This window comes from Vanessa cardui, chromosome Z (assembly GCF_905220365.1).
Source record: "Vanessa cardui chromosome Z, ilVanCard2.1, whole genome shotgun sequence".
Lineage (NCBI taxonomy): Eukaryota > Metazoa > Arthropoda > Insecta > Lepidoptera > Nymphalidae > Vanessa > Vanessa cardui.
Window position 1 is genome coordinate 7330643 of NC_061154.1, and position 16143 is coordinate 7346785.

Genomic DNA, 16143 nt, shown 5'->3' on the forward strand with positions numbered 1-16143 from the left:
CAAAAAAAAATTGAACATATGCAACTACAAAATAAAAAAAAATAGTTAAGTAAGTTTTGGTGAATTACAAATGACTGCTTAGGTCATAATTTAGAAACTAATCGATCATCGGACCATTTCTAATTAAAGTACAAAGTATTTTATCCCGTAATCCCGCTCATTTTCTTGGTTGTGCGTAGGTCTGGAGCGCTTATTTCCTAACCGGTGCTTGAGTTATTGACAGCCAGTATGTCACTGAAATGATTAATATACCTACATATAAAATGATTATTACCTCTTTTAAACAAATAAATTAAAGACATTCTTTCATTCAAAAAACATTTATTTTTATTACGAAATTATAAATATGTAATATTTGAACATACCAGGAATAATAATAATAAAAATCAATCAACTATAAATGTTATTTCTTGGAGATAGGAGCTCGCTATCAATACTGTTGTCATCCTTCTGAAAAGAAAACGTATTCATATTAACAACAATAAAATCATATATTGAAAAGAATGAGACCCTTTTAATTATATCCAAGAAGAAATAAATACCTAAGCTCGCCTTAATAATATATAATAAACATATGTAGTATTAATTAATTTGTTCAATATTTGTAGTAACATAAACTTAAGATTGCATTCTATTTTTAACTGAGGAATGATTAGAAGTAATAAAGTAACACGTAAATATAATAAAGTAATCATAGACAATAGCAGAAATGAAAGAATTCTACGGGTTCATATCAAATTAGACATAAATAGCTGCTTTTAGAAATTGAATCATAGACAATGACGCAGTAAAAATAGTAACAACTATTAAATTTCCCACTGCACTTCTGAGAACAAGCTACACAAATGCGTGTTTGTGGGCAAGTAGGCATTTGACAGTATTTCATTGACATTACACATGCTGTTTTCCTCATAGTGTTTTTTCTTCACTGCTGAGTCCGAAATTATTTTAAAAAGCTTTTTATCTTAATCTTATCATAAAATAAAATTCAACAGATTACTTAGCCACATCGCGTGGTATCTGTTAGTTTATTTTATTTACCAAATATGCTGTACGAAGATGTAATAGTTCCAATTCCCTCGCGTGCAGATCGATGTCATGCTGTGTGAGGCGCGGTCTCTGGCAGTGGATATTCTGTGGTGGCAGCCAGCGATGGATCACTGGAGTCAGGAGGTCACGGTGGACCTGTAATTTTGTTGCCTTTGTAAACGGGATTTTGGTACTTATTCCACGACGTGAATTAATACTAATGATATACGAATATACCTACAAATGAGATGTTAAACAGATATTTACGAGATGTTTTCCGTACCGATATGAGTAATAAATGCAAATCTTGTATCCACTAGGATAATCTCACTGATATTATACTGTTAATTTAGAAAAACAATTGACATAAATTAAGCTAGAACAGCTGTGAAATACATTCTGATATTGAAGATGTTTTACCGGTTAACAACAGGCCCAAACATACTTCTTTTTTGAAATAAAATTTTAGTTGGATACATATTTTAATTTACTTTACTTGACAATATTTATTAATAGAAAACAAATTGTATCAAATTATTCGGCAAATAATTCTTCGCCTTCTCTTAACGTGACTAATGAGAACGAACCAAACTTAAAGTAAAATACTCTCGTAACGATAGATAGGCAGAGATAGATGTGTAATCAATTACCATTGAAGAATCGTTAGGCTGAGTGAAGTATGACACAAGAGCACCAGTTACGGTGCACACCACCATTCCTACAAATGTATAGTACAAGTAGCTTAACCTGTACATGAAGAAAGTTCCAGACCTGGAAAAAAACATTTAATCAAAAGTAAGTTCTAAGAATAAGAAGCAAAGAGCTAAAATTGTATAAAAAATCCCACGTGTTACGTAAACTACGTAATTTTTTGTATTCCTAAAAATGTGTTCCATTAGAAAACAACAAATTCGCTCTCGCAAAGAAGATGTGATAATTTCATTACTTCTCTGTAATGAATGTGTCACATCTTCTTATATAAAATAAACACTAAAAGTACCTGTCAAATTCTACAGTAGTCTCTGGTGTAGGGGAAGCATGAAACGTGTAATTTGCGGCGCAACCAGACACATCCACTGGTTTTGCCGCTACTACGATCTCTCCCCGCAACATGGCCGCTTGAGTGCCCAATGATATCCAGCCAACCAGAATTGTCGAGGTAATACCACCGACTAATGCGCCCTGAATAAAATAGCAACGATATAAAATGAAAAAGTAAATAAATTTATAGTACGACACAACTTAGATGTAGCATTGGCAAATTCAATAAAACCGATTACTGCCGATTTACACAACCAATAGAAATAGCTCCCTATCGCGTTATTCGACGCTATTCGTCCCGAGGTTCAATCCGAGAAAGCAAGTGCATGTAAATCGACGTGTCAAATTGACGAATATATTAGGTCATACGATATTCCAAGTTTTTACGTTTGTGTAAAGTTCATATTCGCATAAGAAATAAATATTGATAGTTTGGGATATCGTACTTACTTCGGATGTGATCGGTTTTACGAATTTTGCCGATGCTACATCTAAGTTGTGTGGTACTATACCTGAGTTGGTAAATTTATTGTTCTATTTTATTTGACAAGAGTAATATATTTGAGTAATGACTTTTTGGTAGTTATGTTCATGATATGAAATTCTATTAAGTATTAATAGCTTAAGAAATGTGTACTAAATTTATCTCATTTCCTGATTATGATAATAGTTTGAGGTTCCTTCTGTGTTTCGTTCCTTTTAATTAATTCTAACTGTCTAAAATTAAAATTTAACAACTGGACAATTTATATCTATTAATTTGAAGACAAACGAAAGTAAGCCCAACATTTATAGAAAAATGAAATTACTATCTAACTCACGGTAGCATTAATCCACGGCAAAAATAGTCCCATTGTAAACAATCCGAGCAGGCTGCCTGCTGTTATTCCAGCCAAACTTTTGCCAGCTTGGATGAGAGCTCCCATGTGTTCCACCAGGAAGACGAGGGCGACGCAAATACCACCTTAAAAGCAAGGATACATTTAACAAGTACAAACTTTTACTAGTATTTGCTACATATGCATAATACTAGTCTTATGTTATAATAAAAATTATCCTATTAAACGTCTACGAATTTAACCTTATTATTGGTATTGTTCTTTATCAGCGGCTTCAATTATGTTTGTAAATTGTGATTAAATATATTTAAATAAAAAAATGCTTGTAAAGCACTCACTTTTTATTTGTTATATTATTATTGGCCACTCCGTTTCTTATAACAGCTGTTTAGTCCGTATAACTGTACTACTTTATACTAATAACAAAACGTAACGTTAAATTTTCTATTATATAGTATCATATTACTTAGCGTAATACCACATTTATGTTTGCAAATTGTTTCATTATAGCATCTCATTATAGCCATAATGGCTAAGAGAATTGCACTTGAACTGGCTAATTTATAACACAGTCTAAAAATAACTGATTATTCATTTGATTAACCTTATTACCTATTGTCAAGCTACTTTACATCGTCTGTGGTAACGGTATATTCCTTTCAGTGTTAATGCCAAGAGTTTACTCTTAATAGTACTTGATAGTAAGAAAAGGGCATACTTGTATAAACTGATGTTCCAATACTTTACTATGGCTGTTTCCTCTTTAGGTAAAAAAAAGTTTTTTTTCGATTAAATTTTGCTTGGTGGTAGGGGTTTATGCTAGCCACTATACCACTCACTCATCAGATATTCTACCGCCAAGCAGCAGTTACTCAAATAGTATGTTGTGTTTCGGTTTGAAAGATGTGAGTCAGTGCAACTACAGGCGCCAAGGGAAATAACGTCTTCACCACCAAGCGATAACTTACCATGAGGTGGCCCACTTGCTTTATCGCCTAACTATATCATAAAAATCATCAAACGCAATTTGACGGTGACATAGTATTTATGTAGAAATCCATTGGCTCCTAACCAGATTCATTATGATACTTTCCGTCGCCGCCGAGTAAAAGATATATCAAATGAATATGACAATATATTCTTATTGTAATTATAAATATTATATAATATTATATCATTAATAAAGTCTATCTAATACATACCAATTATCACTACAATGACTTTCATGATGAAGCTGGCAGTTCTCTCCGATATGGGCTTGTTGTACGCTGGCCTGATCAGGTCCTCAAATATAACACCACACATTGAATTCAAGCCCGTTGACATTGAACTGGAAATTTATAGAAACAGAGAGTTTTTGCGTTACTATCCTGATACGGTCCACTCAGTAATTATTTAGTGTAATTCTATCAGTACATTATATATTGAAAAAAATCAATCTATATATAAGTATTTTTCTTGCTACTTTGTTCTAAGTTACGTGTTCCTTCATCTGCCATTCCAGAGATTCGTCGGAACAAATAGAGAGACAGACAAAAATTATAATGAATGTTATTTTATTATATGTACCGTCTAGATATATACGTACATGCATTTTTATAAAAAGTGGTTATTTTAATATTACTAACAGACATTCAAATTTGATTGTAGAGAAGAGTACTAGTGTGTTAGTTGATGTAGGCAAATATTTCCAAAACTGCTGCAGCTGAGAGGTGAGATGGGTCAGTGGTTAGAACGCGTGCATCTTAACCGATGATTGGTGGTTCAAACCCAGGCAAGCACCACTATATATACATATGTGCTTAATTTGTGTTTATAATTTATCTCGTGCTCGGCGGTAAAAACATCCTGAGGAAACTTGCATGTGTCTAATTTCATCGAAATTCTGCCACCTGCCATGTGCATTCCACCAACCCGCATTGGAACAGCGTGGTGGAATATGTTCTAAACCCTCTCCTTAATGGAAGAGGAGGTCTTATCCTAGCCGTGGGAAATTTACAGGCTGTTACTTCACTTTACTAATTATTGTACCACTTCAGCGTAAGCTTTAATATTTTATAAAGATTGAAGTATTTTAAAGAAATAATTTTTATACATTAAACTTTATATACTTTATGACATATATATATATATATATACGGTTTTGTTATAGTGTGTTTTTTTTGTTTAAATATAATTAAACTAGAAAAACGAATGCATCCGATTTTTAATTAAAAACGGAGTAAATTTACTATTTAATTACTCGACTTTTTATTAAATTTTAAAACACATAATTTTTATAAAACATCACTAATTAATTAAAAGATTATGTAACGATGCATCTTTTATAAATATCCTGATAGAAAACAACGAGCAATATCATCAGAAATTACTAAGTTGACACATTCGATCAGTTAACAATTCGTGTAGTTTTAAAAGCAAGGCAACTACATACATGAAAGGTGTAAAAGCAAATAACCAAGACAGTAACTAAAGACAAGTAAGTAAAGGTCTGCTTTTCCTTTTTGAGGTAGGAGCACTTTACACTACGCTAATCAATTAGAGATTACATCACTTCGTTGAAATTAGACAGATGCAGCTTTTATCATGATGTTTTCCTTAAGATAAATTAAGCACATGAATATCCATCTATGATTGCCTGGCTTTGGACCAGCGATTATCGGCTAAGATACATGCGTTCTAACCTATGGGCGATCTTGGTGCCTTCATATATAATTTAATATATAACCAGGACTGTACCTTAAAGCAGCACTGAAGACTCCACTCATAAAAATTCCGGGCAAAGCAGGAATAGAACCAGTTATCGTCATCACGAAGTATGGCAGGAGCTGGTCACTCTTCTTTATAGCTCCAATGCTGAGTGGATCGCATTTTGAAAACGTCGCGTAGATTACAAGACCGGTGTAACAGCAGAGCGAAACGATGACGAATATCCCCGCAGCCATTATGAAGATTGTTCTGGATATTTATTATGTTAATTAATTTATTTAATTATATAATGTTAAAGATTGATAACAGATTTAGAGGAGCTGGATTTCAATTCGTACATCAGCTTTTAAAATACTTTTGTGTTTCAAGCTTAACATTATGGTAAGGATGCATTTCCTTACCACTACATTTACTTGATTGTTTTTGTTGTTGCTTAGATTGGTATTTTGAAAATAGATAATAAATTTATGTTGAACTTACACTCTCGCTTTTCTGAGAGAGGAGAGGGCAAGGCAGCGCTGTATCATAGCTTGGTTGACTGAACACGACGCCAGCCAACTGAAGTAGTTCCCAAAGACGGTTGTCCAAAACGTGTGACGAATTGTTGGATCCATATCCATTCTATAATCATTTTAATATTTAAACTATACATTGTTATATCAATATTGACACACATTTGTAATAGTCTTTTATATCTTATGCGATTCATTACATGGGCTGATAATAGAACACTAATCATAATCGTTTTTCTTTATATTTTGCTTTATATGACTCGTTTTTATTTTGGAAAATGTAAACTGATATTGATACTGTAAGAAATATTAACTATTCTTACGTAGCCAACACGCCATCTTTTCAACTAAGATTTTATGTCCCTTGCGCCTGTATTTACACTGGCACATTTACCCAGCTGAAACCTATTAATACCAGGTCTTGCTTTGGTAGAAATTGTATTGGATTTGTTGTACAAGTAGGTAATAACCTATTCAAGCGGGCTTGCACAAAGCCCAACCACATAATGACTTAACTCTCTAAGGGCGCATTGGAGATATTATTTGATTAAATAAATATGACAATGGCTTATTGTAACCACTTATAAATATAAGAGCCTATTTTATTAAATAAATAACAAAAAGATAAACTTGCATAAAAAAGTCCAGTCGATCTCCTTCTTGATTTATTCGTATGACTTCTCCAATACCTCCGAGTCGACAAGTTCCATAAATCAGTACAAATATCACACCGAAGTACATAAATATAGTTTGCAAAGCATCGGTCCACACTACTGCTTTCAATCCACCCTGGAAAATTGTTTCCGAATTTAGAGAAATAAAAATATGATTAGACTACATTATTTATTTCTTGAGAGGCGGTAACGGAACTCTTAAGAGAGTTCTTTATCCAGCAAGTACACAATTATGATGATGATAATTCTATTTTTATTAAGAATTAAATTGAGTATAATTTCAAAGATTTTTTTAGTATATTTTTTAAAGATTATTCTGGACAAACAGACGGATAATATTTTTTCATATAACAGAGTACCTTTCGATAAGTAGTAGTATATGTATAAAATTCCATTATGATATTGTTCACGCGTTGTTATTGGTCCTTTCAATGTAGTATCAGTGCGGAACACAATAGATCTATTTTGAACATGGTAATGATTTACTCGACCCCATTCTATTAAGAGACCTGTCTCGTAACGGCTAGCTTATAAGGCCAGTAGATCCCTAGTTTCTGGGTTCAAAGTTATTGGGTATCTTTTTAAGGATTTTTAGTAAAAGCCGTACAATGAGATGCAGTTGCTTACACTCCTTTAAAAATAATATAAAACCTCATTCCGCAGAAACTCTTTCTGTTCGTTTTGGATTGGCTATATGATACAAATAAGAGATTAAATTTGAATTGTGCACTATAATAGCGTCACAGTTTTTTAGTTCCCCCTATGAATGCCCGTCGTGCCAAAAATCAGTCTGAAGGACATAAGGTCAGTATAATCAAGGGTCCAAGGAAATAAGCAATGATTACCAGTGTACGAATTCAACTTACCACCGTCGTGTAGAAGATACATACGATGCTTACGATTGGTGTTATCATGTGAAGATTTATTCCAGTCACTGTAAACACACATATAACTTGATTTAGTTTTAATTTATTACCACTATTTATATATGACAATGAAATATAAAAAAATATTTAATAAGATTCGTAGGTAATATTACGTATTTATTTTTATGTAAAATACATAAAGATACTTTCTATACTTAGTTACAGCGTTGTAAATACATAAGTTATCGTCCGATCAAATTGGAATGTTTAGTAGTTATTCAAGTCATTATACAAAACTAATACATATAAAGTTATTGGATGGCTACGAGACCATTATATTGAATCTTTTTATTAAAAGTGTTTTTCAGTTATTGCTACACAATGTAATTATATAAATATAATACAATACCTTGACTTAATGCTAAGGCAGGTACATATATAACAATTGGTATATACAGCAACATTTTGATAATAAATATTATAGATCCAAGTAAACGAACGTGTTGATTGAAACGTAAGCGTAAATACTGAAAATAAAACGAAAAATACACTATTTATTGCATTTCTAACTAATGTTGAGGGCATATATTATTTTATACTTAATACTTAACATGATACATGCTCTCAATATGATATAGAAAGAATAAACGAACGAAATAAAAACAGGAAAGTGGACAAGCGCAGCTTACTGCCTTAGACAGAGATCATTTTGTTGAGAAAAGTTCCCAAAGCGTCAAGAAGAATATTAGGTTGAACATGATCATCATCCAGAGTTATCATATATTTTAGTAATGTAGTACGTGCAGCAAAATCGATTTGGGATATATTTATTGACTGTCAATATGATACTAAATAACATAGGTCATATTGACTTATGTTTAGCTTCATATTAACTAATATTAATATGATTGGTTTAAGTGGCTTCAAAGTTATTATTTTTGTCTTCTTTAATAAGACTTAAAGCTTCGACTGTAAATGGAAAGTCCTAAATCTAAAGTCAGTCTTATTATAGAATTCATAAGGTTCGTATTTCATTAGAATCCGATCGCTTTTTCCTATCGATTCTTACCTCAACGAATCCAGTAATTTAAATTGACTCGCTATGGAATTGAGTTAAAACATCTGTTGCTACTGGACCGAAATATAATCAGACTAAGGTGTAATTTTATAAAGCCTTGTCAAATCCGTTATTATTTCGAAGTAATACACATTAGTTTACATTTAATATTTCAAATATTGTATAAAGAGTCATATTATTACTTAACAACTTAGCGTGAAGTGTGTATTATGAATCAGCTGGGATCGTGTTTCCAGACTCCAAAATTGCCTGTCTAAAATTAACCTAGATGTGGGCACGTAGGCGATTCGCAACAAAACTATTGTTCATACAAATGATTTTATTGCTTCTACTGGTTTAAAATAACAAATAATATAATTAAACATTTATTATTACATTTGAATGCCTTGTTGGCCTAGTGGTTAGATATAACGCAGTTCCCATGGTTTTGGGTCGGGTTGATAAAAAGTAATTAGGTTTGTCTATGAAAAAATCTCAATAAGGAATGAATGAGATTATACATTGGTGCTTAAGGAAGCGCCTAAAGTTGATGGTCCTGTGTCTAAACCCTTAGCGATCGTGTAGGTTTTGCCGTCCCACCGGTTCGTGAGAGTGAGAGTAAAGAGCATATATGTGCACTGACTGACTCACTGACTTGTGCACTATAATATATCCAGCTTGCTGTGTCTCTCATGACATAACCCCCCGTAGCCGAAATCGATCTGGATTATATCATTAAGTTAATTAATTAATTGCTAATTTACAATTTCTAATTGTATAGTGGACTAAGAAAGAAATGACGATCGCGTATTATTCTGGGAAGAGCATTGCTGTTAGGTATATTGTTACGTCTTAAAATCCCCGAATTAAATTTTGAAATGAAAATGTGTACTCTAATGCTACTGCAAACATATAAAAGCAATAGAGATAAATACAAGCAAATAGAATTTGGATGAATTTTATTGGAATTCTGCGATTGAAGAATTATAAACATTTTGGATGTAAGTTTATTAAAAAAAGCTACCACAATTATGATCGCTTGTAACGGTGTCTAAAATGATTGTAAATTATTTAAAATTCAATAATCTACTATTAATTTCGACAATTTCTCTGAGAGTGTTTTTTTTCATGAAAATCTAAACTTGAAAAGCTAATTGAATTATTTTGTCCAAATATTTAAGATTTTATTTCATGATTTAAATTATATTGTTTTATTTTTCTATAAGTAACCTTATGTGGTCACAAAATCACAAATAGATAATTAGCTGGATTCATTTTAAAAAATCATAATAAAGAAGCATTTACGACCTCTTAAACATTGTGAAACTAACGTTAACCAAAGCATTGCTTTTAAATGAAAATAAGAATATCCCTTCAAATTTATGAAAGTAATTTATAAGACAAAAGGAGGTTACCTCATAAGAGGATGTGATTTGTAGATTGTAGAACACAGGAAGGTAGATCACAGATATAGTTACTGATACGATCCACTCTGACAACACTATCGTCCACAGCTGAGTTCCGTATGTATACATCTCAGCTGGCAGACCCAGAAGAGAAATTCCCGATATGTAACTGAAATAAAAAGGTCATAAGTTAGAAGATCTTCTTTACACTTTTCTAAATGTAATTGACGTAAAATCGACAAATGTAAAATAGCAACATAATTTTTATAGGAAAAGGATACACAAGACTTTATAATATGATATGAGTATATACCAAGGGTTGCAAGGTACACACATATTTTTTACAGCGTTAGGGTCTAATGGACCAAATAAGTTAAGCTGAGCAAATGCAGATCGTCTTTAAATTGTTCATCACACAAAGGCAGTTTATATTTTGATAATCTTAAATATCTCAGACATGATGATTCTAATTGGCATTTACTTTTAAATGATTTTAAATGAGAAACATATCCATGTACATTGATTTAGGAGAAGACTTTTTTGGATTTCTTAATTTACAAAAACAAGTCTATATACATAAAACTAGATGTGACAGTGTGCTTCGGTGAAGTGGAACACTTAAAGTGTTTAATATATAATATTTTATAGTAAATACATAATTATTGTAGTGAAATGTTTATTGATTTGAAATATCTATTGGTGCGCCTTCGGGGTGAGTCCTACTCGTATGCCGTTAGGGTTAATCATATAAAGCTCTCTTATTTTATAATTCTCTCTCTTCGCCGCTGTTTACCTCCATTTTATACAATATATTATTAAATTTATTAATTTCTTTTATGAAACTATATTTTTATTTCATTCTTCTAATGTTATGTCATCAACCAGAAATATCGATGTTTATTTTGTATGTTCATAAAGTTTATCTGTGATGTATGAATTGTCTCTGCAAGAATATTTCCTAGAAAAATTCCTATGAAATATAACTCTCATGACTTGATTGCCCATACAGACAGGTAGTGTGATATTTCATGCGAGCAATTCCTCCCTAGATCCAATTATTTTTAAATATGATATATTCTCGTTGGTTTCCATCAGAACTCTTTCCCGGCTAAAGTTTTCTATATATAGGTCAAAATATTTGTTTAATATTTATGAATTGTTAAACTCTTCTACAAGGTCTTATATTTCTTACAATTCGGGCCTTAAAACACCTGTGAAAGAGATATACCAAAAGAACATCCAGTAATATAGATTTGTCGTAGAAAAAGGCGATATCATGATAAAAAGTGGAGGTTCTTAAAACCGGATACCCCAAAACTACCTCTGGATTTTTAAGAACAAATCGCTTTGCTCCAGTCCTGGAGATACTTTGGTCAGGTTTCTGAGATAGGAAGGCTACTTTTTTCGGCGTGGCTCTCTTATAGTCTCGAAGTAGTTCTCTACCTTTAGCAATATCGTCAGGACCATTCTTCTTCCTTCATCATCCGCTGATAAGATACTCTTCAAGCAGTTTCGAAGTTATTGTCTGAGTTTTAGGTGCAACGCCCTTGAGCTTCTTAATCTAGAAATCCTAGATACCGTGCAAGTCCGCCTGTGTTGGAAAGGTCACCAGATGTTTTATTATAAGTGCATATTGTTGTATTTCGGTTAATAGTTGTAGTTGGTGTAACTCCGCCACAAGAAACAAAATATCTTGGCTTCCAAGTTTGTTGGTGCATTGGCTTATGTAAGGAAAGAAGGCAGAGGAAAATCTTGTTTTAAATGTTTCTATTTACTGCTTACAGCTTGGAAGTTGGACGTCTCTATGTAATGTTTGAACTTAATCCGATGAATAAACAAGTTTACAAAGGGAACGATATTATAATTTTTCAAAAATAAATGCAGTATTCATTGTTGTTGTTGTTATACATTCAAAACGTGCGTAGACGTCTGAGAAAATATTGACTGTGAGTACTAAAATGGAATAATCTGTTGCACAAATTTTGCTAATATGTATGTATACTTTAATGCCTTTTTTAAGTAAGACTGTTTATGTTATTAATGCCAGTATTTATTTTAATGCGTAAGCATATCAGGATTATTGACTTGCTTCAAGTTACATCAGAATTGCTCGCGCTTGGGAATGCTTCATATTCATGACACATAATATATACAACAACAACAGCCCGTAAATTCCCACTGCTGGGCTAAAGGCCTCCTCTCCCTTTGAGGAGAAGGTTTGGAACATATTCCACCACGCTGTTCCAATGCGGGTTGGTGGAATACACATGTGGCCGAATTTCTATGAAATTTGTCACATGCAGGTTTCCTCACGATGTTTTCCTTCACCGCTGAGCACGAGATGAATTATAAAGACAAATTAAGCACATGAATCAGCGGTGCTTGCCTGGGTTTGAACCCGCAATCATCATCACTGGGCCATCTCGACTCTTATAATATTATATTGGGGAAAAAGTATTTTCGCATATAGTGTGTATGAACTTGTAATAAAATCTCATTGGCTATACCATTTGTATCTGGCTGGTTTTGGTATCATTAAAAAGTTTTATTTTTAAAGAAGGCACTTCCAAATTCAAATTAGGAATTTGTGTGATTTTCATTTGTTTTTGTTGTTGTTAAAATGAGTGAATCTAAAGAAGAAATTCGATACATTTTAAAATTTTACTATAAAAAAGGTAAAAATGCAACTCAAGCCGCGAAAAAAATTTGTGATGTTTATGGACCTAATGCAGTATCTGTGAGAGTAGCGTAAGTTTGGTTTAAGCGTTTTCAAGCCGGAAATTTTGATATCAAAGATGCATCTCGCTCTGGTCGCCCTGTTACGGACTTCACAGACTGTGGCAAAACCCGGATTAACTCGCAACAAGGTAATGCTGTGTGTATGGTGGGATTGGAAGGGCATAATTCATTATGAGCTGTTACCGCCCGGCAAGACTATCGATTCAGAACTGTATTGCGAACAATTGATGAGATTGAAGCAAGAAATTGAGAGAAAGCGGCCAGAATTGATCAACAGAAGGGGTGTGGTTTTTCACCATGACAACGCTAGACCTCACACATGTTTAGCCACTCAACAAAAATTACGAGAGTTTGGCTGGGAGGTATTAATGCATCCGCCGTATAGTCCTGACCTTGCACCTCCAGATTTTCATCTGTTTCGGTCTCTGCAGAATTCCTTAGGCAGTGTCAGGTTAACATCACGAAAGGACTGCCAAAACCACTTGTCGCAGTTTTTCGATCAGAAGCCCCAAAATTTTTACAGCAATGGGATCATGTCACTACCAACAGGATAGCAAAAAGTTATAGAACAAAATGGCACCTACATACTTTAGTCAAATGTAAATAAACTATAAAAAAAACTTTTTGAATTTTCATATAAAATACGAAGAAACTTTTTCCCCAACCTATTATATAACATAAATGTAAATTTTAAGGATGACGGTAATCGATAGTGACGACATATAATAAAATTGGAGTGTCTGTTTGTAATATTAAAATCGCTCTTTTTTTTCAATGCATACATACACGGTACATATTCCAAAATAACATTTTTAACAATTTTTGTCTGTCTTTCTGTGTGTTTGTTCCGGGTAATCTCATAAAAGACTGGACCGATTTTAACGGGACTTTCACTGACAGATACACACAATAATACATACTTTTATTAAATTCAAACGCGTATAAGCTCGAGGGCACAGCTATTCAATAATAATAATTAATATTAATAATTATTATTGTATCACAAATATGACACTCGTAAATAACTTTGATTGTATAAGTCAAGTTTCTTCAATAAATACTGGTAACAAATAAGTGAAACCGGAATATTTAGTAATAATCAATCATTAATAAGTTACAATTTCATGTAGTCAATGGGTCCCTTACACAATACCCACGCTCAGTGATTGCATTCAAGACTTCCGTATGAATCAGTAATGAGGGTGCGTGGAAATAACTGATTAAGTTAATTCTAAGATCAAATGTATGGGACTAATATTTTGGGTTTGATATATGTATGTTTTGTATTGAAAAATCTTTAAATCAATATCTTATATTTGGTGTATACACAAGCATAAATCTACCAGTCACAATATATATAATTAATATTATTTTATGAGTTAAATATTCAGTGTACTTGCTTATTAAATACTTAAGACTATTTAAATACAGTTAAGTTACCTATTCTCAAAAACAAAAGTGATAAGTGAAAACTATTTCTCATATTGTTATTTAAGAAATGCACATATGAATGAACACTTTCGCATAAAATTCGCCAGCTTTTCGTCTTATTAATAAATTATTATTCAAAAATATAGCATTTTTTATCATAAAAACTCTTTGCTTATATTGTAATGCTTATAATACGATTTGAATCAAATACCTGGAAATCAAGGACATTGATATGGGAAAAACTCCCATCGTCTTTCCACCCATAAGGTATTCTGCCGTTGTATTCTGTTTCTTCGCAGCAAAGAACGCAAAATAAACTCCAATGAGAGCGGAGAGGAGAAGCATCAGTCCGAATACCAGATAATCCAACCAATCAAAATATTCCAATGCCATTTTGAAGGCGTCCGCGTTCGTCCAGCGCCACGCGACAATTTAATAAATTTTTCTCGGTCAATAGTACCCGAGAGGTACTGGAATCAGTTCTATTGCTATATTTATCCTCCGAAGGATCTCGGACGGGACCATTAGAGGGATGAGGTTCACTAATTGACTATTTACCGGTCTGTTGCGTCTTGCACTCGTGACACGTTCTTTAATCTTTCTGCCGGTGATTGTTGACTACGAACTAACCTTGGAGAAATTCATCCTTTTTTACATACAAAATATTGTTTGATATTCAGTGAAAGTTAGACTTAAATATTAACTATTAATGTGTTCTTGTATAACCATGTACTTAAGAGATCTCGTTCTCTACTAGATGTCTGAATTAAAAGAACTTAACATAGGTACAGTAAATAATCATCGTTGCATCGATATTGCCATGATTAATCCTAAAGAAATAAGTTCTCTCCCACGTCAATTAAGCTGTTTCTATGCGATAAAGATATGGAAATATGAGTCTAATAAATATTAAAATCGAATTTATATTATCTGTCCTAAAAAGACGGCAGGGAGCGGGCCAATTCTATAAGAGACTGAATGGACACAGACAAAACTTCCATAGATAATGTTAGTCAGTTTCAACTTTTTATTGGTTTACTATTTTTTTTTGTCATATGAATTTTTTTTTATTAAGCCAGCTGTGTTCTAGGCAGCTGGCTTATAAGACTGTTAATCAATTACTCCTGTGATAAAATAAATATATATTGAGATCTGTTCTGAGTAGAAACCTGAAGTTGATGTTCGCGGCGTCAAACTGTGCATCAACCGTCGCTACCTCGCTAGAGCAAGGGAATAAGTAAATTAGACTATTATCATTTAATATTTGTATAGAAATAAAAGACAATAAATTTTGTCGTGCTTTTAATGTTAGTGTAACACATCCGCGTAAATACTGACACATCACATATATCCGGTTATGTATATCAATATTTATTCAAACGTGTTGAAGAAGTTACGCGTGACAAATTTGCAAAGTTTTAAATTTTATCTAATGATATGATTTTTATGATAATGATTATAAACTACACACTAATGATAATCATGATGTAAACATATATTGTAAATGATTTTATTATGATTAATCTAGAAATGCTGATATAATATAGTATAACAGCAGTTTTCTAACGACCTTACCAATAAACGTTGTATACCGGGTGACTTACGCAGCGATTTTTAAGTTTCAACGTCAGTAGATTGATGTTTGAGAACAGAAGACAAAGAATTATGCAACTGTACTATGGCGATACAACGTTTAATAGTAAGAGCGCTAGCTCAATAACAAATTACGTATTTTAAATAAAATATATTTTGCCGTATTACTAAGACAAGTTGCAAGAGAGACAAAGTATATATTAATTATAATACGTCTAATAAACACTGGTAGTTGTTAATTCTATAA

At 32.6% G+C, this 16143-nt stretch overlaps 1 protein-coding gene across 2 annotated transcripts; it reads right to left on the bottom strand.

The window, feature by feature from the left end:
* Positions 1-312: 312 nt before the first annotated feature.
* On the bottom strand, positions 313-14734 carry LOC124543140 (sodium-coupled monocarboxylate transporter 1-like). Of its 2 annotated transcripts, none has more exons than XM_047121208.1 (13): positions 14515-14734; positions 10143-10302; positions 8080-8197; positions 7671-7738; positions 6765-6919; positions 6099-6239; positions 5649-5867; positions 4112-4239; positions 2892-3034; positions 2030-2211; positions 1680-1800; positions 1042-1185; positions 313-450 (listed from the first exon to the last, which is right to left on the bottom strand). In XM_047121208.1, exons 1-13 carry the CDS (start codon positions 14694-14696, stop codon positions 391-393), a joined length of 1821 nt encoding a protein of 606 aa, XP_046977164.1. In that variant the 5' UTR covers positions 14697-14734; the 3' UTR covers positions 313-390. The 2 variants fall into 2 exon arrangements, with proteins under 2 accessions (XP_046977164.1, XP_046977165.1); XM_047121209.1 differs by having other exon boundaries at positions 354-447.
* Positions 14735-16143: the final 1409 nt, after the last annotated feature.